The following is a 23,560-nucleotide window of genomic DNA, read 5'->3' on the forward strand; positions in this document are numbered from 1 at the left end:
GCCATAAACGCCAGTAAAATCCCAGCCGGATGCAAACTCATTAATTCTTTCACATGTAAGCTGCAGATACTCACATCCAGAGTAAACACAAGCAGGACATAAAGTCAAAAACTAAGAAAAAGCACGTTCAGTGTTTTAGTTATTTGGCTCTCCATCTGCATTTTCAATATATTCAGTCATACGATAGAACTGAGATGTAATCTGCCTTCAGGAATTTATACCAAGACATATTAAATTTCACTGTTAATGCTTAGATAATTTTTTTTAAAATCTCAGATGCTAATGAAATCCAGATATCCAGATGTGCGATGTGCGTGTTGGGGCCAGCTGTAAAGGTAACCACTTTGTCATAATATAACAGCACGTAGCTGAGCCTTTGAGTGACGAGATCTTCTATTACACAGATGTTTGTCATCAAAAAGAAATATTTCAGTGGGTGACACTTATTTACACAAATCTGCATGGCTTACCTCTGCTTTGGTTGATTAACCCGCTATAAACCTCGTGAGCCACTTACATCTACAATATCTAATCAGGCTTCCATCTGTAGAGCAGTCTCCTGCTGTCAGTTACAACACAGAAAGAAGCAAAACTACAAAACTGTATTTTAATCGCTGACTGTGTTTTGTGCTTTCTGTAAAACTCATTTATCTCACGAACAGATGGATCTCCTATCATTGTTGTACTGTTCAACTAAGCTGTGTTAACTACCTTTTAGCATATTATAGTCTGCAGTCAATATTCTCCTACATTTCTTTTATTTATTCACGATTTATGCGTCTTATAATGTTTAACTATAATCTCTATTTTGGTGATTGTCCTAATCTACAAGGCTGCCGCTTTAAATAAACACACTCTCTACCGTTTGCATTAAACGGGACGTTTTAAATTTGCTTAATGCGTCCCCATTTCAGATCTTCATTCCACTTTATAAGTTATGTCAAACACCACCTCTGGTTTCAGGCTTGCTTTCATGTTTGATGTCGCCCACGCAACCATATGGTATTGCTCTCAGGATTTTTTCCCCTTTTTTGTGTTACATTTCTTGCCATTACTCACATCCTGTGTTTTCTTCAGCAGTGTGTAAATCTGTCAGATCCTCTCAGTGGCTATCGCGGTATTTTAACGTGAAAACGGCCCCTTTTAACACAATTCTTTTAAATACTCAGGGTCCCCTTTTTTTGTAATGAAAATCTCTGATAACTATTCCTATGACATCACAGGATGGTTTTTAGAAATATGATGAGAATATTTAAATTCCGAGTTTGTCTCTAAATGGCAGATAGAAGAAAAATAACAGATTTTGAATTTGACATTAAATAATGAAGTATTGAGGATTACTCAGACTGTCTCGCTGTTAAGAACTGGAAGGGGGGAAAAGGGAAAAAAGGGCTTTAATGAATCTTTTCTGTGAGGTTTCAGCCAATTCTAATGCAGAGACTGGATGAAGTAACAAAAGGGAAAAAATATTCATATTTCCGCCTGAAATTGTGGCTTATTATAAACGTAACACAGGGGTAATAGCTTCACTTAGAAGAACGTGTGTGCGAAGCAGCGTACTTTTTAATGCCTGCGCCTCCTGACCTTATGGCATTAAGCGAAGGAAAAAGAAAAAACAGGTGGGTAACACCTCAGAGAAAATTATTAGCATTCCCGTGTAGCAAGAGATAGGAGAGCCCACACGCTGTCTCACTCATCGTCATGCTCAAGTATTGGCTAGTTATATACGAGTAATGCACAGGATGAATGTACAGTCTTCTAGTAGTTGTAGCACAACTCTCTTTCCCTGAAGAAGCATGGATATGTTATTTTCTTTTTCTTTTTTTTAAAGATAAATTTTAGATCACCAGTGTCCTCTGTGCCTCTCCACGGCCTGTTTGTCCTCCATTTACAGTTCATGGCAGCCGGTGTGTAGTTCAGGGAATTCTGCTTTGAGGATCTGTGATTGGATTTCCATTCATCTGGCAGCTTTTGTGTAATACTCGAAGTGGAGAGGACCTGGCTGGATCACACCACATATTTCCTCCAAGGAGAGCCCCTTCAGAACCAGTCAGGCACAGGCAATGCAAACATGCAGCTGAAAAGGAGAAGCCAGACATGCCAAAAAATCATTCAGAGACTCACACTGACTGCTGCAAAATCCTGCGCACTGCAGAGGGATAACATCCAAAGTGATTTATCTGGGAAACAGAGAGATTTTTGTTTTCAGCGGTAAACATCATTGGGTTTAGATTACACCGCAGTTTTCATAAATTTGCCGCTGCGGGACCCAAAAGTATTCACTCTTGTGTGAAACTAGTATCTGACAATAAAGAATAAATAAATAAATAAACCACTGTGTTATGACTACATCAGCCAGCAAGGTCTTATAGGTTCAGGATGTCTATACTCCACTTTCCCTCACAGGAAGCTGAGTTTACACTTATTATTTTTGGTTCTTTTTTTTTTCTACTAGCATTGAGTGTATTTATTGTTACCACTAGAGGCAATGTGGGGCATTTTTGGGGGAGTAGTTTCCCAGGCTTACAACCAGTTTTATCAGCAAGTGCAATTGTGGGCATGTGGAAGCATGTTTTCATATAACAGATAATGCATATCAACAACTGATGGGCGATAAAAGCTAGCAACGATAGGGTAGGAAAACAGAAAATGAGCAGAGCGTCAGAAAATTCAAGGTTTCGTGAGGTAGGAAATGCATATGTTTCATCCAGTTGTGGAGACAAACTGTATTTTTGTAAAGAAAAGCTGGTATCATCCCTTCACACAATTTAAAGATGCGTAGAAGAAGACAGCAGCATAAATCAGGTAGTAGATATCTAGTAGTAACATCTCTTAATGAAGCCATGCCTTTTTCAATAAACTGTCTTTGGACTTTTCATAGAATATGTGTTTTTGCTCTACAGACAGCCATTAGTTGCAATGTTGAAAGATGTTACAATAGGAAAGATATTTGAAGTAAAACGCTCAAGAAGCCAAAATAAAGAAGTTAACCACATTACCTTGACTCAAAACAAAAAGAGAAATATTGTGTTTCCTTTTTAGCTACATAAAAAGGTCTGACTTTATGCATCCGTGAGCGTTTGAAGAAGTTATCACAGTACACCTCCTTCCACCTTAACACAGACACACACACCTCATCAGTATAGGTTGTTATAGGCCAGCGGCAGTCCAGAGGTCAGATCATTACCGATGCAGTCATGGATCATAGATACACCTCTTATATTCGTCCTTCCTTTATCATTCCCTCGTGACCTCATCTGCTGTTGCACTTCTCATCTTTAGGATTAGAAAACGAGCCGATCTTTCTCCTTCACACTTATGCTATTCCCTATAGAATCAACACAGGTATTCCATCATTATAATTATTTGACCATTCATATTAACTGGCAAATTTATCAGCGGTGGCTATTGCACCATTAGTCACATTCTTCTTCATTTTGCAGAAGTAAAGCAGCCACTACAGAATATTGCAGCTGTTGTGTTGGATGTTCTTAACATACTGAGGAGTCCATATAGAAGTAAAATGCACCAGATGAACTGTGACTTTTCCCTGACAAAGTCATGTCTTTTTTTTTTTTTAAATCAGATAGCACAGAGCTTGTGCTGCTGGCAGTGGGAGCTGGCAGGAACGGCTCAAAGCCTGTGAAAGTCAAATGCTGTCTCTTTCAGTCTGAGAGAACAATTTTTGAAAATGTGAGCTACAGTAAAATGCACGATGCCTGAAGCATGCTGTACTTCCAATTTTGGTCTACAGTGCCATGCAGCAATGAAGCCTGAATAATACGGTGGGAACTATTTGTTCAGCTCTAATGTGTAAAATATGTGAGGCACATGCAGCATTTGTTGAATTAACATACAAATTGCTGATATATTATCTTATGGAATTTTCCAAATCTAGCAAGGCAGCGTTTTCTTGTCAAAACGTTTTATATTCTGCACTGCGTACAGCCTTAGAAGCGGCGCAGTGATGTTTTACACTGATGAAATAACCAGGCAGCTTACCAGAATGTTATCACTTCTATTTAGTCACACTGTGCTGAGCACTCATGCATAATTGTGTACATAAGCGTCTATCAAAATCGGAGGTCTGTTTTACAATATTAAGCCAACTCCATTGACGATCCCCTTGCCCTTATCATGATACAGTGGGCATCTAACGCCGACTGGCTTTTGGAAGTAAGAATTTGAGCTCAGCACTTTCTTCCAGGCTTTGGTCGTAACCGTGCCTTCTCAAAGCCCACTGTCAAGCTCGTCCTTTGATGTATGGATGGAGGCATTTTGTTCAAAGGGATAACCTTTTCTGGGCACTTCTTTGAAATGATAATTCACCAGTCTGCTGCAGGTGAAGCCGGAGCTCTCTCGGCAGAGAGGGCAATCAAAGTCAAATGGAGGAGCCACTCACGGCTTTGCCTGCGTAACCAGTGCCAGCGTCTGGCATCTACTGTCAGTCCTGCTCCCAGCTTAATCTCTGCTTTAGATAAACGGAGCAGGCACGGGGGATGTCACAGCGACAAGGAGACTTGAAGTAGCAAAACGTGCAACGGCCCGTTGCGCCATTGTGGTCGCGAAAGACCTAGATGTTTCGGCGTGGTTGTGTGTTTACATAGACGATACATAAACGCCATATGCAAGCTGAGTTTTTCCTTCGCTGCAGGCTCCGCGCATCAGTGGTGAGGGGGACACAGCTGTGTGTAATTACGTCAGTAATAAACCTGGATATGGTCCACCTGCCTCAGAGTGAACCCTCTATCCAATCCAGCACGTTCGACAACAAAGGAGACGAGTGCGCACTGATTATGGCTTTGATGATGCAGCTAGACGGCAGCGTTTTATGGAGATATTTCTGTCTCACGAATAATTCCCTGAAATTATTCAATCAGTATCAAACAATGACATGTGCTAGTAGTGTATGATAACTGACGTAAAAGACCCATATGTCACATATCGTCACATATGTTACATATGTAACGTCAGAGATGAATAAAACCCCAAAAAAACCGAACACAATACAGTACGTATGGTATATACAGTAATATGCTCCTCTGCGCTAATGGATTGGTGACCTGCCAAGGTGTACTTCTACCCAGGGTCCATTCAGTAACAACCCTGAACATGTTTTGAATAAAGGGAATTAATTATTTCTGCTACAAATACTGTATATCAGTCTCTTGTTGCTGTCCATCTGGATGTAAGCTTTCAGGATTCTACATCCGCCAGCGCGCCTGTAACGAGGCGGCATAGGATACACAGACACAGCTCTCCCTTGGGTTCAGGCTTCAGCTGGCGGAGACATGCTAGGGCAACCTGTCCCTATTATTGTTTGTGACAGAACCAAGAAGGAAATGCAAGTAGCAAAAGTGCGTACGTGGATCCTGCATGTCAGATTCTGCTGGCAGTGCCTCCAATGTAATTATGGGCATGGGTGGCCAGCTATGACAGCTTATCTGTTAGCCAGCCAGTAGGTGTCTGCTGCACCTGGTGAGCTGCATGCCACAATGATGAACCACCGATACACAAATTAAAAATCACGTACAGATTTTCATGAAAACACGAGACGTTTGCTAATGGCAATTTCATATCGTCTCATGCTGCTCATGAACACAGCAGCACACGCGTCTGGCACCATGTCACAGAGCTAGCCACTCCCAAATCTTGTTTCTCAGCATTTCATGTGCCACGCTAATGAGTTACAAATGCATGGGGTGAACTCATGGCATTATCATTTTAATTAGTCTCATACATAGACAGTTTGGCTGAGACCTGTTTGTTCACAATTATAATAGAGAGTTATAGGTTTTGAGTTGATTAGGCTAGATGAATAAAGTGTTTTAGAGAGCATTTTAATGAAACAACAGAAAATAGGCATACTTCGTTGTAAAAATCACAACAAATTAATACTAATTCATCAGGAATGAAATACTGAACAACCTTTGTCTCCTTTAAAGTTGAGATTTTGTGAGAAATGTAACTAAAAAGAGACCCAACTAATTTGAAAATACTTTAAACCCGATACTAAATTGAACGTAGTTCAAAGTCATCATGTCAAATTCTAAAATATTAAGATATTATTGGAAAGTGTTAATTAGTGAGAGAATCTATCAAAAGTAAAGGCAGGGAGAGGCCTCGGCAGATAATGGGAAATAGTGGAACAGTTTATAGTTTACAGTAATGTTTTCCCACTTGGGGATTTCATCATATACATAATATTTAAAGATTCTGAGAATCTGGAGAAATATCAGCAATCGCATTTGCAAAGTGAAAGGCCAAAAACAGAATCTCTATGACTGTGTTGAAAACCAATATGCAGGAAATCAATGCCTTGGCAACGCTAAATCCACAAATCATAATTAAAACTTGGCCACGCAGAGAGAGAGAGAGGGAGAAAAAAACAAGTTCCCGAAATATCGCCATCTGCTCTGAGCCCAAGCTTGCTTATTTAAAATGGGCAGAGGTGGAGTCCAACTTTGGGCTCAAGAGTAGAAGAACCATCCAACTTTTAGTTCACAATTCATAAGCCAGGATTTGTAATGCAATTGGGGGGTGCCTAAGAGACTTTGCCAGTCTGTGAATATACGGGTTTTAGAACCATAATAAGTCATAATAAGTCAAAGGAAGTAAACAACATAATTTCAATGATTCAAATATTTTGATTTCTATCCTTTAAATCACTCACTCTCACACTTGGTGATTTTCATCTGTGGGAAGTTTACTAAAATAAGCATTGTGCACTATTTTTAATTAGCCCTGTTTTAAAAGTGTTGTGATTAGGATCTCAACACCTTTAAAACAGTGCTGGAATACATTAAAAGATATCTTAAATTTCACTTTAACTGCTTTTAAATTAAAGAAGGGCCTGTTTTGTTTTAATAAAGCATCCACAAGCTTACTCATGCCTAAGCAAAGACAGAAAACACATCATTTCACATCATCACACATCACAAAACAAATTTCCCACGTGTGGGACTAATAAAGGTTATCTTATCTTATCTTATTTCTCTCAATAACCTTTGCAGCATTTCTGTTAATATGACCGTCCGCACTGTGTACAGCCAGGGGACCTGGTCCTTTTGTGCTCACCCTAACAAAAATCCCTCCAATCAGCGATGAGTAATGAGTGGGCAGGTTATCATGCAGTGATCCCAGCTTTCTAATTAGTCTTCCATTAACTTTTCCAACCTTGGTAACCACAGGGTGCACACTTTACACACACACACATGCACGATTCACATCCTCAAACTGAAATATGGGATCTCCACTCCAAAGTCAAAAATCTACAATTAAGTATTTAATAACAGTTTATTTACTCTGCAGTGTTCATTTAATCCTCACGTTCACCCTGGTTGGCCAGAAATGGCTTTTTTGTAGAACCAATTTTCACCATGTCGTCCTTCCAGAATAACAGCAGTCACATTATGTGTATCATCCCATAAAATGATTTGTGTGTTGTTCCCTGTCCATGTAAAATAATGATTAAAACATCAGGTGCACAGGAGTCTGACTGTTATTCAGGGAAACTGTTAGATGGATCGTTTTCCGATGACTATGCTACAATACCTGTGCACGCAGGTGACACGCTGCCTCTGTTTTTTTAAGGTACAAACTAGTGAAATGTACTTTTTTTTTTAAAGAAAGAGTCACAGATCAGACCTTCTCTGGCTCTTATGAATTCTTTGCAACACTTTGTTTAGATACAGGCTGAATGTCAATGTTCAGCACCGGCATTTTTGGTTTCATTTGGCATCCTGGTCTAGCTGATGTCTGTCAAAGACCATACAATGTATTTCTGATCTGCAGAATAAAAGACGCTGCCTGAGCCTTGTGCAGAATGTGGACGCGGAGCAACAGAAACTAGACAAAAAGATTGACAAGGGAGAGAGAAACAGAGAGCGTATACATGACATGGATACAAAGATTTTCTGTTTTGTTTTTTTGACTTTAGCTCATATTCCCTCAGAGCAGTATTTCCCATTTTATCGCATCTAATAGTGCATACGCATACCCCTGGTATGTGTGTGTCCAAATGCACGCGCACACCAGCCTCTTTGTGCGATGCAAAGCATGAATCCATGATTCATCCTGTTTCACAGTGGGCAGTCGGTTTTAGAATGGAGCGGCACAAAAGAGTGATGGAAATTCCTGGGGAGCTGCTGTGGCCTTCCAGCACCCAGTGGTATGCACTATCTTGCCGTATTATTGCTTTTTCTGTTTGTCAGCGAGCCCACGACTTCAAAGGAGGCTTAAAACATTCTTTCATTTTCTGTCAGGGTTGAAGGGTTGAGAGAGTGAGTCTACATTTTATGAACAAAGCCCCCCCAAGACATCTAGCAAAATAAAATGTTACCATCCGAGATGCAGCTCCTAACATTTACTCCAAAGCACTGATCATAAACTATTAATAGATGTATGTCTGTATGAGCACCAGAAGGGTGTCTCTTTGAATTGGATCCTTGTGCTGGGTTAGGTCAGGAATGGGGGTAAAGCTGGTGGGCCCCCTTTATTCCACTGGAACATAAAATCCTGCACGGAGGAGGATGGCGAGCAGATAGCTAGCATTACGGCTGTTGTGTAAAATTGCCATTATTCAGTCAAGCGATTATCTGCTGCCGTGGGGTGTAATGCGTCTCTGTGACCGTGACTGATGCCTGCACATCTAAGACTCTGCTGGAGAAGGGTGAGACTGAAAGAGGTGACCTCTTTCTTCTGAGTTCTATGAATCGTTTTTAGATACACTGTCAAAGTGTGGAAAACACAGTGCCAGTGGATCTGTCTTAAACCCAAAGCAGGCCTCTTCTTTTAGAAGGTGAAAAATTAAACTTATGTAGAGGTAAATAAAACAAAAGTTTATCTTTCTGATGCATTTATACAGATTTATTCAGATTACATGATTATTTGCTAATATTATTAAGTCTTCCAGGCAACCAGACTTCTGTGTAACCTAACATCTATCCATCCTCTCTGTGCTTTAAGGTTGAAACCATTCAGTATTCAGTGTGCTTAGAGTTCCTAAGTGAAAAACATAACAATTATGAATTTAGACTGGGCCAAAAAAACAGCAGAGGAAATAGCAGGTTAATTAATATTTAATATTTGCAACTATAACTTCTTGCCAAGTGAAGTGTAGGAGTCAGTGAGCTCATTCCGCCATTTATCTGCTGTTTGTTTAGTTTATAAAATAGAAAGGAGCCTTCATAACCCCCTGTGCTGAATTTTGTAGACCTTTTTTTCCCACTGGCATACAGTAGAATACATTTGTTTACTTTATCTTAGCAGCAAGTAGAAACCCATGGCAATAACAGAAGACAGTAGGCTGTGGCATCATCAGTCAAGTCACTTTATAGCTCTGGCTTGTTTTAGGCTCTTATGCATCACACAGTTTCAGAGGGTCTGATTGGGGCCAAATTTATTAGCATGGCAAGCATAAAGCCAGATGCATAAAGAACTAACTTCAGTGACAAAAACAACAAGGAAACTTGAAACAGATGGTATCCCCCCCTCCACCCCTGTGGAGCTCTGCTTCCACGTAGAGACAGAAGCACCTGAGACAGAACTGTGGCAAGATGCTTGGAACAACCTACTAAATAACAGTGCACTGACACAGTGCAGAAGACCTGCCTGTTTTAAAGGGAAATGGTAGCGGCTCCAGATATTTCAGGGTCTGACTGAAGTTTAATAGCTAATGAAACGATCCTTGTTGTTAGTTTGGGAAGCATTCTCAGAATACTGTTTTTTATGACATCGAAACAGGAAATAATAAGTCAAAATCTTGTTTTATATTAAGCGCTTTTGATTTCACAAAATATGTATCTGTGGCATTTAAATGAGGTTTCAGTACAAAATGTAATTACTCCGTGTTTTTCTTTTCAGCATTTTTAATTATGGCTTTATAATTAATTTGCTACTCCTCTTGTAATTTTCAAGTTTATTCCTTAACTTTTAATGTTGAATTAATGTCCGTTCCCATACAGAGGCTTATGCCCTTATCACACGCCCCATTAAATAATGCCTATTCTGATGTAATGTGCCGTACTATGTGCCAAAAGTTGTCCCAGCTTGTATTGTTTAGATGGTCTTTGGGGTAACTAATTAGATTACCGCATGGCGACCACTATTGTCAGATCTAAATTTGTCCGGTTAGTTTTTCTTCATCAGATTCACAGAGAGCCCTTTCAGCAATGAACATGCTCGTTAATTACTCTTCCGTATCTTTTCTTCTTCCCGTGCAGATCAAACGGGTCATTTTCTGCGTCTTCCTCGAGACTGATTTTGCCATCTACAAGAAGAAAATGTCTGTCATGTTTCAAGGTACGTGTAATCACTCGCATCCTTGCTGGATCATTACATTTCTTCTGCTACCTGACACTTTGTTGTTGAATTGATTAACACGCTGACTTTCTTCAAGTTTTCCAAGTTTTGGACAACCTGTGATGTCACCGCCTAAGTAACTGAACATATGCATACATGTGTTCAGTTAGTTAGGAAGTGACCTTGTGTATCCTTGGAAACATCTGCAGCGAGAATTATCCTGTTCCTGGAAGCAGTAGTGTAAGGACCTGTCAGGTTTGGGTGACACCTTCAAATGCAAACATATTCAGCGCAACCAACCGCGCAGCCTTTGGGGAGATTAGCGGTGAGAATTTATGCCGACAAGGTTGATAAAATAAGTGTCAGGTTCTCTACATATTGCCTCACGATCTACCTGACCTATAATAGCTGTCTAATGGTTCGTGTGCTTGCCGTGAATGAGCGAGCTGATATTTCACGTGATCACTGATAGTTTGATGAGAATTTAATGCCAGATTTGATTGACTGTAATAATAGTACACAACAGCAATTGTCTCCTGAAAAAAGCTAAAATATTCCGGGATGCATAGCAACCGTGACCATCCTCTTGGTTACTGCTCTCCAATTGTGTGTGTGTGTGTGTGAAATAAACAAACATCCATTATCTTCTACTCCCACTCTCCTTTCTGTCCCTTGCTCAATTCCCTCCCCCCTTTCATGCCATCATCTTTTTTTCCGGGGACCAGGAGCAGTCACCAGCTCTGATGGGGGTTCCACAGAGGATTGAGTTGAATAGCTGGGGAGCTGAAAGAGGCTGGCTGGCTTCACCAGCCTAGCATTACCTTCCATTTACCTCACTTTTCGCTCCTCACCTCCCCAACGGAATACCGGCTCTCAGGCCTTCATCTCGCTGCTCCCAGATGGAGAGTGTTTTGTTCTCCCTGCACTCCCGTCATCTCTCCCGCTCCCCGCCCAGACTCTTCCCTAAAAGATTACATTCCAAAGAGAGACCTTAATTATACTGCCTGCCCCCATGCACCCAGCACCCGTCTCATCATATTAGTGCTTTGAGATGAGAATCTGGAGCTGTTGTTCTCCAGTTATCACTCTCACCATTTAAAAAGTGCTGTGAGTGGATAAATGGCCTGTATCTCCCTGTGATTGGGAACAGGGAAGAAGCAAAATGACAGCTTGTGTGTATGCGTGTGCGCGCCACGTAGGGCATTCAGAAAAGTTTTGAGACTCACATTACTCTGAGCAAAATCTTTAAAAACTATTGTGTACCAAAATGTAATGAGTTGCTAATAAGGGAGGCCGAGGTCAGTCTTTGATTAAATTTGGGGTCATTTCAAAAGGTTACTACAGCACACACCGTGATGCAAGTGCTTTTGACATCAGTGTCTTACCTGTCACGTGTCCTTTGACCCCTGAGGTCAGGGCCACCTTTGCCCATCTTTCCTCTTTGTGGGCAGGAGAGGATAATTGGCTTAATAAGCATGACATTCCCACTCAGGGTCACTGTCTTAGTTAGCCAGACACCTTCACGCCGCCCTCACCCACACCTCTTTTCATCTTTCACCTCATCTGTAAGTTGAAAGAATTTAATTCTCTGTCAAAACAAAACTTCTTTCAAGTTTTACCTTAAGGAAGAAAAGAATACTAAAATAATTACTTATGCTGTGAATGTAGACACTCACAGAAGCGACAGGATTCGTGTGTTTTATCCAGCCACGCTGCACTACGTAGATGGCTTCCAACAGTAGTTGAAAGGTGTTCTTTGAAGAAAGAAGTGCTGATTGGTATGATTGCATCATGGTAGGTAATGCATAACCCCATAGTGTGAAAAGACTTGCATTTAGCCTGCGCAGAATGGCAGTAGTGAATCAGAGGCTGTGAATTAGCTCTGCAGGTGTGCTCGAGCACTTTCAGCACGTCTCATCATCCTCTCTGCTAGTGATAGACAGTCAGGTAGATCTTACGGCAACACTGAATGCATCACACAGAGACTTGAGACCATTCTGTCTCCTGCAGCATCCTCTCGCTTTCAATAACCCTCTGTCACGTCTGCACTTCCTGTTCTCCTTACTTATTCTCACACACGTCTCCCTTTATTCCTGTGCTACATGCCCATTTCCTTAACCCTTCACACCCTTCATTCTTCCCCATTACATTGAGGAGAAGCTTCTCCATCACCTCCTTTATTTGCATACTGTTATAGAGCTCTTGTGAATGGTGGCCTTGATCTTTCTGTAATTTGTATGTGTGTGTGTGGTTATGCGAAACTCGGGATCTTCCCCGTGACATCAGTTTCAAGGATGTCTACAGCGGCAAGTACACATACAATGGATTTTTTTTATTTTTTATTGAAGTCTTACTATTCTCATTTTTCACAGTATAGCCGCTTTCCTCATATTCAAGCAATCTGTCAAGTGACAATGACTGGAGCAGGAATGTGTAAACAGGACATTTGCATACAGGAAATTGCTTTATTACAATGTGCATTTCCACAAGCTGTCAGTGTGCGAAAGCCAAAATACAGTTACTCCTTTGCAAAGGGAGGAAACTGAAAAATAGCCTGTGCTGACATGAATACTCAGACACACCTGCATGCAGGCACATAAACTGTGGCACACGTTCACAAAACAGGAAGTGGATTTTTTTAATTTGTTTTTTTAAAGATTAGAACTGCCTGGTATTTGAGCAATGGAGCAGCTGTTTGATGAGTAACGATGGAGTCCTCACAGTCACACAGAGTATTTTATGTAGCTCGTGAAGATCGGCATGCTTTTGGATCTTTTGGAGTCATGAGTTTTCCCCTCTAACATTAACAGTGAATCATGCAAATACACGAACAAGCTAAAGCACACAGCAGCACAAGCTGTTTGTTGTTGGGGGTTTTTTAGAAGGCGAAACTATCAAGTATGAACATTAATTGATTAAGTAGCAGAGCTCAATCAATGCAATTAATCATAAAACACGATTCTATTATGTATTCTGATTGGCGTGATTGACCACACGCTTCCCGTGCCACATATTATTTGCGCGTATGGAAGCAGTCAGGCATCTGTAGTTGTAGAGAGTGAAAGCATGTTGAAATTGATTCTGGGTACACTCCTCCACTAATATGATCCGGGTGGCTGCCCACAAGCTGGGCTCCATCTCGCCTTCTCCTCAATCAGCCACACTGCTGACAATATTAACACAGACCACAGGACTGCAGAGGCTGCTGCATTCTCTCCAACTGTTTCACCCACTTTCCAGTTGACATTTATTTACATAGCTTTTTAATACACACTGTATGTTCCTCGCCTCTTAACCCCTAACCCACACACACATGCACACACCCACCCGGCCATCAAATGTCCATAGTAAAAGAACCCCCTCAAACCACACCACTGCTGTTACAGCAGTAAAGCTGTGGTATGCACAGGCTTTTATCACACACATGTAATTTGTTGACGGAGCATATGAAGGGCTACAGGATCCCTGTGAGGGGTGAAAATGAAGTCTGTGTTGGTTTCACGAGGCTATCCCTCAGGGCAGGGAAATGAGGAGACCACGGTGTGTTAGTGATGTTATTGTCAGGGAGCACACTGAGTCTCTCAGTCAGCTTCGGCAGATACGAGGTTCCTGCTTTAGCCCTTCATATTTGAAAAATGTTGGGAAGCCTGTGAATAAATCAGACATGAAAATGGACAAATGTTATGAGCTGCTTATCTGTGTTTTTGGTGTTGGCTGGTCATGGTCACTCGCTGATAATTTAAACGTTCAGAATTGCTCGGTTTAGGGACACTATTTAAATTTAAATATGGCCATATCGTTTCTCACAAGGTATTCCTATTTGTGCGTGAATATGTAACCCTAAAGGAATAGTTCATTCATCGTCTATTAGGAATTTAATGATAGGGTCAATACTTCTTTCCAAGAGTCAGATGAGAGGATCAATAATACTCTCATATCTATTTGTTAAAAAGCTGGAGACAGCTAAGCTTAGCATAGCATAAAACACTGGAAAAGAGCTGAGCTCCATCAAAAGTGGAGAAAAAATACTGAGGACCGTGCAAAAGCCTTGCAGCAATTCTTATTTCTTGTTTATTTTGCTTCCAAATAGCCAGACTGTCTTGTCATTTTTTAAAGTGGTCTTGCACAGTAGTTCTGATAGTCTGTGCATGTTTATCTTTTTCACTCATTTGTACACCACCATTTTCAAAGGAGTGGTTTTTAGTTTGTTAAGCCACTGGACACTGAACCATGAATCATTCAAACATAAAACAGGCACCTAACTTGAGGGATGACTCAGTGTTGTGTCTACAGACAGCTTAACAAAAAAAAACAGTTTTAAATTGTATCTTTGGGCATTTTGTTACTAGAAGCTTCTCACAAAAACGCATCATTTGTTCCAATTTCTTTGGTTGAAGCTATGAAAAATGCCAAAGATAACACAGCCCGACAGACATAAAATATTATTTTTGCACCAACAGGGTGATGCCCGAAGAGCTGTTGACCAAAACACTTGACAGATCTTGATATGGTGTGCAGTGTGTTCTTAAAAAAATCTCAGGTAACTGGACAAAACAAGTATCTGAAAATCACGACCATGGTCGTTCAGCTGATCCATCTACTGTTCACTGAAACCTCATCAGATGTGCTGTTATTGGAAGCGTGGCTTTCAAAAAGCCATTCATAAGAAGGGGAAACATGCAGAAAGGGCTAAGGTATGCTAAATTAAACAAGAACTGGACTCATAATCAGTGGCAACATGTCCGATCCACTGTGCTGACCCCTTTGGATATAAGGGGGGAGTTGCACATTAGATTGTACAGTAAAAACTGTACAATCAGTTTTCCCTATTTTTACCTTATATACTCAATTTCTATATATGTTTGCACGCTTCGATAAATCTCTGCACCGACTTCTAGTTTTCCTAGAAAATATAAAGAAATGAGTGGTAGCTCAAAACTTTTGCACAGAACTGTACCTATACATTATTATTGGTCCAGTTCGGGAACATTCCTGGAGTTTCACTGTCACTCCGATTGGATAATTATTTAATTTTGCTACGTGGTTGTAGATTTCTCTTCCCCTGCTTAGAAAGTTTATGCTAAGCTAACCATGTACCAGCTATTGTTTCGCATTTAGCATGCAGACATGAGAGCAGAATCAATCTTGTCATCTATTTCTTAGAGCGTGAATAAGCCTGTGTACTGTCAAACAGCTGATCCTTTCTCATCAGTTATCATATCACGCCATCCTGTTTAAATGTGTATGCGTTTGCGATTTCTTTGGTTTTATGGCCTAGAAAGAAAGCAAGAACCAAAAAAAGGTGTCACACGGGTCGTTCTGGACTAAAACATACTGCACCTTCCCTGTATTGAGCCGTGATCATAGCAGAATCATGTGTGGCCTGATGTTTCCATTCTTGCGCTGTTGTAGTACTGTATCAGTGGACCTTCCTTTGTTTCCCCAAGCAGGGTTAGATTAATGCACTGTACCCTTTTATTCAGTGTTATACAAAAGAAAAGCCTGTCGCTGGATCCACTGGGAGCTCTGATGGTTACACTTCTACAGAACAGATGACAACAGCCTTTCATCAAAGCTAACGCTTGCTTTTGCTTGTTAACCACAGTGCAATCATTTCACAGACTCCTGCACAGCCACACACACACACATAAAAATACACGTGCCCTCACAAATAATGTAATCCATTCATGTGAACTGTGCACATGAAAAAGGCAAGTACACATGTACTGTGTATATAGTGGCCTGACACAAGGCATCTAGAGGCATGCTGAGCTGTGCAAGATCTGAGTGTCTATGAGTGCGTATCATGTGTAGGAGCCGTGAGCAGGCATCCACAGTTCCTCTCTCGCCTCATCTCTCACTCTGCAGTTCCTCCTGAAGCATAAACATCCAAAGCATCCGTCTCATCTCGCACTGTGCAACTCAACTCATCCACCCAGAACACCTCTAGTACCCTCAGTCTGTCTCACACAATAGACTTACAGACAAAAGAAGAGAAAATCAAAGGGGTTTTTTTTTGTTTTTTTTAAAGACGCAGTTGTCCACGCCAGCCTGGAGTCCTTGTATTTTCAGGAAATGGGAGGCTTTATGTCATTTATGCTGAGCCTACCAGCATAGATATAATTGGAAAAGAATGTTTCACGAATGTGACCCCCTCTCCCCAAACATATACCCACATACTCAGTCATTTGGTGTAATAACTCTCGATATCCAAGGCCATCTGGTGGGAAATTGAAGGAGGTTGTTGAGTGTGATGAGGAACAGGAGGTGAAAGAGTTTCAGCGAAAAGCTTTTGGAACACACAAATGTGATCGTATTTCCCCGATTTACAGGGGTGGGTGCAGGTTCGAGTTTCATTGTTTGGTTTCAGCAGTCGGCATCATAACACTGTGATATTCTAATATTATAATCATGTTGCCATGAGTCGGCTCGTGCATTATAAAAGAGCCTGGTTTGACACGCTGTCGTTTTCTCCCCCTCTGCCAGACAATGACATGGAGGTTACAGAGGAGCCGCCGAAGGAAGGTGAGTGACAGAATATTTCATGGTTGCCTTTTCACCTTAACACCTCCATTAAAGCACACAGAGGGTGAGTGAGTGGTGTAGCTTCAGCTTATGACAGTGACTTGCTGGGTTTCGCGAAGCAGACGAAATTGAATGTTTATGCATTTAGCGACAAGTTGAATCCCAGGCCTGACTCATCGCTGTTAAAAATACTTCATGTCAGGTGCATTACATTACAAGAGCTTATATCAAAGCCAATTCCCAACACCATTCTCTTCATCCGGCTTACGGGCACAATGCCTTCAGACCACCTAAAGCGAGCGACAAAGAAGCAGCAGAGCTACATCCCTCCACAGCGTGCACCGGGTGATAGCACAAACACAAACTGTCAGCGCATAATGCTTTTATCAACACACCATCTTGGAACGAAGCCTGAAGGTACCAGATACTGCTTATCAGGATAAACTACTGACATTTGTCTGTGCGCTGATGTCCTGAATAAGCAATGACACAAACTGATGGCCACATAGAAGCGCGTGTGTGCGTTTGAATAGCAGAAACAATAGCCATAATAACATAATAACAATAACAGCAGTTTGGTTGTTACTTGCAGACGTACAGTATAAAATTCAGTTTTATGAGCTGTTTGATAAATGTTTGATACCGCCTGTAGCAATTCTCTCCAAGGTAGAGTGTTGCAAAGCAGTACATGAAGAGCTTTTATTTTTATTTTTTTTAATTGTGATCACAGTGGGATTAGCAGTGAGGTTTTCCCACATCTAACTGCTCAAACCTCATAGTACATGTGCAGCCATCTGAGCGAAAAGCAATGTTAGTTTTACAGTCTGCAGAAGAAAGTCTTCAGATTACTGTAGATGTAGAAACGAGGGTGCTATCAAAATGTTTTCCTCCAAAAGTCACCCCCATGATCTACCAATTACACGCATGTGTGTTTTCACTTTGGGTGAACATAAAAGGGCTGTTTTATAAGCGCACTGTAAAATGTGATATTCCAAAGTGAAACAATGTGGCTGAATCGTAAAGGCTTGGTCGAGAGGAACTGTTTTCTTGTCTTGACCAAGTGTGCTGGGTTTTTATTATTGTATTCCTCACCAGCTATTTTATGCTGCATACAGTACCACACTATACTGAAACAACCCCTGATAATTCCTGGCTCTGTTGTATCATCATACTAGCCCTTTCTTGGTCCAGTTTGGCCTTGTTTGATGGGCTTCTGCACTGGTGCCAAAGACTGGCCTTTTATTCTGCTCCATCAGCCAGAGTTTGAATCAGTCAGCCTGGAAGCTATTCAAAGGCTCAAATGACTGCAATTCTCACACGGAATGACGCTTTTGTCCCAGACTGTGGTCTGGAGTTGGTGTCAAAGCCTCACATTCTTCCCCTTTTCTCCCACTTTTCTCCCACCAGCGTCATTTTTATCAGGCGGGTATAAAACAAAACACAAGAGCCATCATGCTCTCCCACGGGCTTTTGTCGCGTGGTCCACAGAGACAGAACGGCCAAGAATAATCACTGCTTCAAAGAGTCAGCTTTACTCACACCATCTCACTCACCTTGATGCCAGAACGACATGCTCCTTGCTTCCTGGTAGCGTTTTGGGATAAGGATGTGTCTGCTCAACTGAATCACCATTTATTTTTGTTGATTTATAGATAACACAAAACCACCTACCAAAGCAGCAACCGAGGAAGAGAGTGAGGACAACACCAGAGGTAGAGTGCGCTCGTTCTGACTGTGCACGTTTGTTCCGGCTCCTTCTTCTTAACGTGCCAGGGAAACTTTACTGGCAGAGGAAACACTGATATGTGTTTACTTTAAAAACAATTGTTGTGTGTGTATAAAGTAAAGGAGCGTTCTCTTGGTCAGTAATCTCTTGCTCTTCTGATGCCAAGTTCCTCTTTGGGGAAATGAATACAAGATGAAGCTCGGTCTTTTTAAAAGAATGTTTTCTTAGAGGCAAACTTGTTTAAGAAGCCATTATCTGGCTATTCTGCAGTTTCAGCCCCTTTGGATGTGTAATATTGAAACAATTATAGGCTTCTCCGATACGATGGACCAAAGATAATTAGATTCTTACACTGGAGGGTGTTAGTAGGCAATTAAAATCGTACACCATCCATTTGTCTTCAAGCCTTAAGGTTGCAAGGAATTTTTTGAAGATAGCAGTCATGGCTGTTGTCTTTGGGGAAACCGTTCCTCTCACTGATTGTGAGAGGCTGGTCTAGATAGTGCAGTCACTTCAAGGGCGCCACAGCATTCTGTGTTCCTCAACAAAGCACAATAAGTCTTTCTCCCTGCCTCTTCAACATACCTTTGCCATAATCCACAGTAATTCAGTATGATTCACAAATTCAATCATCAGCATTAGAAGGGCATAAGTATTTTGTAATAATCTTTATAAATCCTAATTTATCAGGCCCCGCAGCTTAATAGTAACTAATCCATTCACAAAAGGCCTTGGCACAGCTTTCTAGCATGGGAACAGTCAGTCCTTGACACAACCTCTCTCACAGGGAGGCAATGAAATGATTTTGTGCTGCCTGCACTGTAAAGGTTAGGTCTGGTTCGATGTAGCACATAGGTGGGATTAATCATCGAAAACACTCAAGATTGCACAAAGCAAAGGAAACGCTAAGTGCAAAAACAACCTGTCAGTTACATAAAACAGACATTATAAGGTGCTTGAGAACCTCGTGCTACTTGTGTGTACCAGAGCAAGCTCTTCTAGCAACTAAAATATGTATTTCACTCTTTCATGCACTATAGTCATTGGTGTAGTGAAGGACCTTTTTGTAAAAAAAAGCATCAACTCTGCAGCAGAGTTGATGAAGTGTGTCTGTCAATATGCCTCTGTGGGATCCATTACTCTTCAGGGAATTCACGCCACAGTCCATGGGTCAGATATGAGGGGCTTTTAGTCACAGTACCGATGAAGGGAAAACATCAAGGTTTTCACCAATGTTTTGCCCTGATAAATACACTGGTTAGTGGACTGAAGGTAATTATAGGATCTCTCCGTCCCACACAGAAGCACTGCTGCATTTACAGCTCTTTTGTCACCTCACAAGCAAAAGGCCTCTTTCGCCTCAGTGGACTCAAGGAAGGAGACAGTTAAAAGCACACAATTAACACATACACCCAGGCCAAAGATAAAAGAGCAAGTAACCTGTGGTAGAACTCACCATTCAAACAACACAGCAGCTTCTGTTTTTGAACACTAGACAGCATCAAAATACAGCTTATTTTAATGCATATATTTCATTTAATTTTCAAAAAGGATATTCCACTACACAGCATAGCATACATGATGCACGATTAAGTCATATTAAAAGAACAACGCAGGTGGCTTTCAAGTTTGATCAACAGCATTTTATCTCTTCTTCAAATGAAGCTAACATGATCCAACGTCATCGGCAAACATCCCTGGGGAGTATTTGAAAGGTGGGGGTCACAGACTGACTCTGTGTGTGTGTGATGAGCTGTGCTGTGATGTAATCCACATGAAACAGAAGCACAGCATGCAGACGCCACAAGCTATAGAAAGAAAAACCAAGAGAGGTAAAAAGGTGGCTGAGACACGGAGGTGAAAGCTGGCACGGAGTTCCAAGCTGGACTCGAACCTCTTTAGAGCACACCTGAGTTGGCAAGCAGCACTACAGTGCCCATTATTTGATATCAGATTGGTATTAGTGAGATTAGTGTGTTACAGGACACAGTAAAATATGGACATTAAGCCAGAAATCAATGCCTGTTTGCCTGGAATGCTTGAGAGTAGTGGGAAAGACCGGGGATAGAGAGGGGGGGATGGTGAGAGATGGCACAAAGTGGACATGCAGATTAATAACGCTACGTGTGGACAGACAGTGAGCCTCTCTGTGGGATGCCATCTAGCTCCGTGGTACCCTATAAAGCATCTCTCACAAACGTGCTTACTCTTTACTCTGTGCACACATACCTCACGTGCAAAAGGTCTTTGAACGATTGCTATTGCTCATGTTTTTCCTTTTTCCTTTACAAATGTCTCATGAATTTTTCACATTCCCTCATTTTTTATCTTTTTTTCCTGTCCTTTGCTCCACTTTGCTTTAATAAAAGGAATAGTAGAAAGGCCTGGGGGAGGGGGAGGGGGGATTGGAGCCGAGCTAATGGTTGGATGTGAGTGTGTGTGAGTGTGCACGCATTCCAGCTAACTTGTTCCCATTTCCATTTATTCCCGTGTGAGATATTGCTTTTATTTACTAGTAAACATCAACTACAGGTGATGTTTACTTAACAGGCGTGCAAGTAGGGTACAAAAGGAAGGCTGAATATCAGCCTATAAATTGTTTATGTCCTTGTAATACTATAGCCCTGAATGTGATGTAGACATTAATAAATCATTTAAGTGTGTGTGAGACGAACATTTTATTCGGAAAAACATTGCGCTTTTGCTCAGTCAACATAAGTGCAGGCGAGTACCTAAAATTTTTTTGTCACCATGTTTCTTGAAGTGGAATTCATCAGAATATTGACAGTAAAAGTCTCGAGGTGTTGCCCGAACCCTTCTGTGTGAAGTATGTCAGACCCTTATTTACAGTGATGACAGTATTGTATAGCGAGCACTGGGGAGGAAAGCTATGGCAATGCTGCCACCTGGTGTTTCGTATTCATGGATGAGCGATATCCTAAAGGTGTTATTTGGGTTTTTACCTTTTAAAGAGACAGCATTTAAATTGATCTTACCTCAGAGCCTTTAGAAGTCACATCTGCACAATACATTTATTTGTTTTTCCTTCATTTTTGCATGTGGTCTTTTGGTGTGTGTGTGTGTGTGTGTGTGTGTGTGTGTGTGTGTGTGTGTGTGTGTGTGTGTGTGTGTGTGTGTGTGTGTGTGTGTGCATTTCATCCACAATCTGTCCCACGTTTTCCTTTATCACAAATTGAATGCAGTTTCATTCAATAAGCCAAATACAAATGATCAAATAACAAAGAGGAAATTACAGTCTGCCTTTTGTCATATCTGATAAATTGTTGTTTGGGACAGATAGATACTTTGGACAGATACAAGGCCCTCGCATAATTTTAAACAAAAAAGGTGACCTCAAGGCTAGCGGAGGATTCATCTTAAGTTGTTTTTCCCCCAATGAAGTATTCTTTTCAGCCCCCTGTCTGTGGCTCTATCTCAAATGCCAGTCATGATTAATAGAAAGGCTCGCCATCTACTGTGTGTCACCAGCATTCTGCATGATGGACAGAGATACTTGAGACAAACATGCAGCACTGGTAGAACTGGCCTTTTTCCCATTTAATGGAGGCTGGCATTTTTATTGTTCTGAGTGCAGGGCAAAATTGCATAGATATGAAAAATGGTTTCTCTCTGCAGCTTGTTAAAAAAGCAATTATAGAAGCTGCACAATAGCCATTGTAAAGCATGTTCTCTTATTGGTGTCATGGCTTTCATTTACTCAATTTATCCCAAATGTCATTGGTTTATGTGCCTGTCTGTGTGTAAGAGTGCAAGAGTGCAAGAAAGCGGTGAGGAGGGTGGGAGTAGTAACAGATAGGATTTTTATTCATATCAAATTCTGCCTTTTGTGCATCCGGTGGACATTTCTATGGAGTTCAGTTTATAGGAGGATGTAACAGGATAAAGGCTGTAATGACTTGAAATTATAGTTTGGTGATGGCAGCACCTGTGTGTAATGTACGAGTAACGTTCTTCAAATATATGTGTAGCATATATATGCTTTTATATAAAAAGCTGTAAGATGATTCATTTTTATTTGTTTATAACCAAAACTGCAAAAATATTTTTATTCAGTCTAGCTGACCAGGGTGAGTTTGGGCAACACTACAACATCGGCATGTTACCTTATGCACGCAACATAAAGTAACATGCCCTGCAAATTTTCAAAGCACTACTGTGGCTTATTACTTCCCCAATGCTACAAATTTAAGAGCCTCTTTCTTATAACAAAGACCCAAAACTGCTGTCTTAAAGCTAGATATGTTAAAGACCTCCTGTGTTAGTCCCCTGTTGTGTTTATTCAAAATATAGAGTAATTAAAATGTTATTAGAAACATCAGTAGCAAGTATCTGTAAACTCAAACATGGACAGAAAATCCCAACAGTATAATGCTGTTTCAGTAATGAAAAATAACTTAAGGTTGGACGTTGCTGCTTTAAAATGCGGCGTCAACACCCTCAAAATAAATCCTTTGCATTAGGAAGATGAAGAGCTAACAGTGATCATTATTATGACTGTTTCCTTTGCTTTTTAAAACGAATGACTGGTATTATTCATACCGATGCCTCTGTTTGGCTGATGATTTTTTTTTCTCTCCCTTTTCAGGTACAGAGGGAGGAGGTGATGAAGATAACGGTGACAATGGTAATGTAGCTCTACGGACCATTAGCGCATGTTCTGAGCCTCTCGGCTCTACCGATGCTTCTTGATGTCATTTGTCATCAAAAATTGAATTTTTTTTCTTTGTTTCAGTACAGTCTTTCCATCCCGTGTGTCACCACTCTAACAAAAAAAAAGTTCTCTTATCACAGAAGCGTGGAACAAAGAAATCCCTCAATTATGTATGGCTTTAGAAGTGACATTCTTTTTCCCTTCGTTTTTGTCACTTAATTTATGCATGTCTTTGTGGATCCATTGCTCTCATACTGTAGAACAAAGGCAAAGCTACAGAAAGAGATGGAATGAAAAGGCTGTTTGAGGTGATATCGAAAGCCAAGTCTATTCAA

At 40.9% G+C, this 23,560-nt stretch overlaps 1 protein-coding gene across 3 annotated transcripts in view; it reads left to right on the forward strand.

Moving 5' to 3' along the window:
• The window catches only part of macrod2 (mono-ADP ribosylhydrolase 2), a 424,305-nt gene that overhangs the window by 376,479 nt on the left and 24,266 nt on the right, over positions 1-23,560 (forward strand). For all 3 annotated transcript variants that reach the window (XM_080868694.1, XM_080868695.1, XM_080868696.1), the window contains 4 exons: positions 10,224-10,302; positions 16,789-16,827; positions 18,480-18,539; positions 23,160-23,198. In XM_080868694.1, the coding sequence (XP_080724820.1) occupies positions 10,224-10,302; positions 16,789-16,827; positions 18,480-18,539; positions 23,160-23,198 (217 nt within the window). The remainder of the gene's footprint in view (positions 1-10,223; positions 10,303-16,788; positions 16,828-18,479; positions 18,540-23,159; positions 23,199-23,560) is intronic.

Source organism: Rhamphochromis sp. 'chilingali' (assembly GCF_963969265.1).
Source record: "Rhamphochromis sp. 'chilingali' genome assembly, chromosome: 20".
In the NCBI taxonomy this organism is placed as follows: Eukaryota; Metazoa; Chordata; class Actinopteri; order Cichliformes; family Cichlidae; genus Rhamphochromis; species Rhamphochromis sp. 'chilingali'.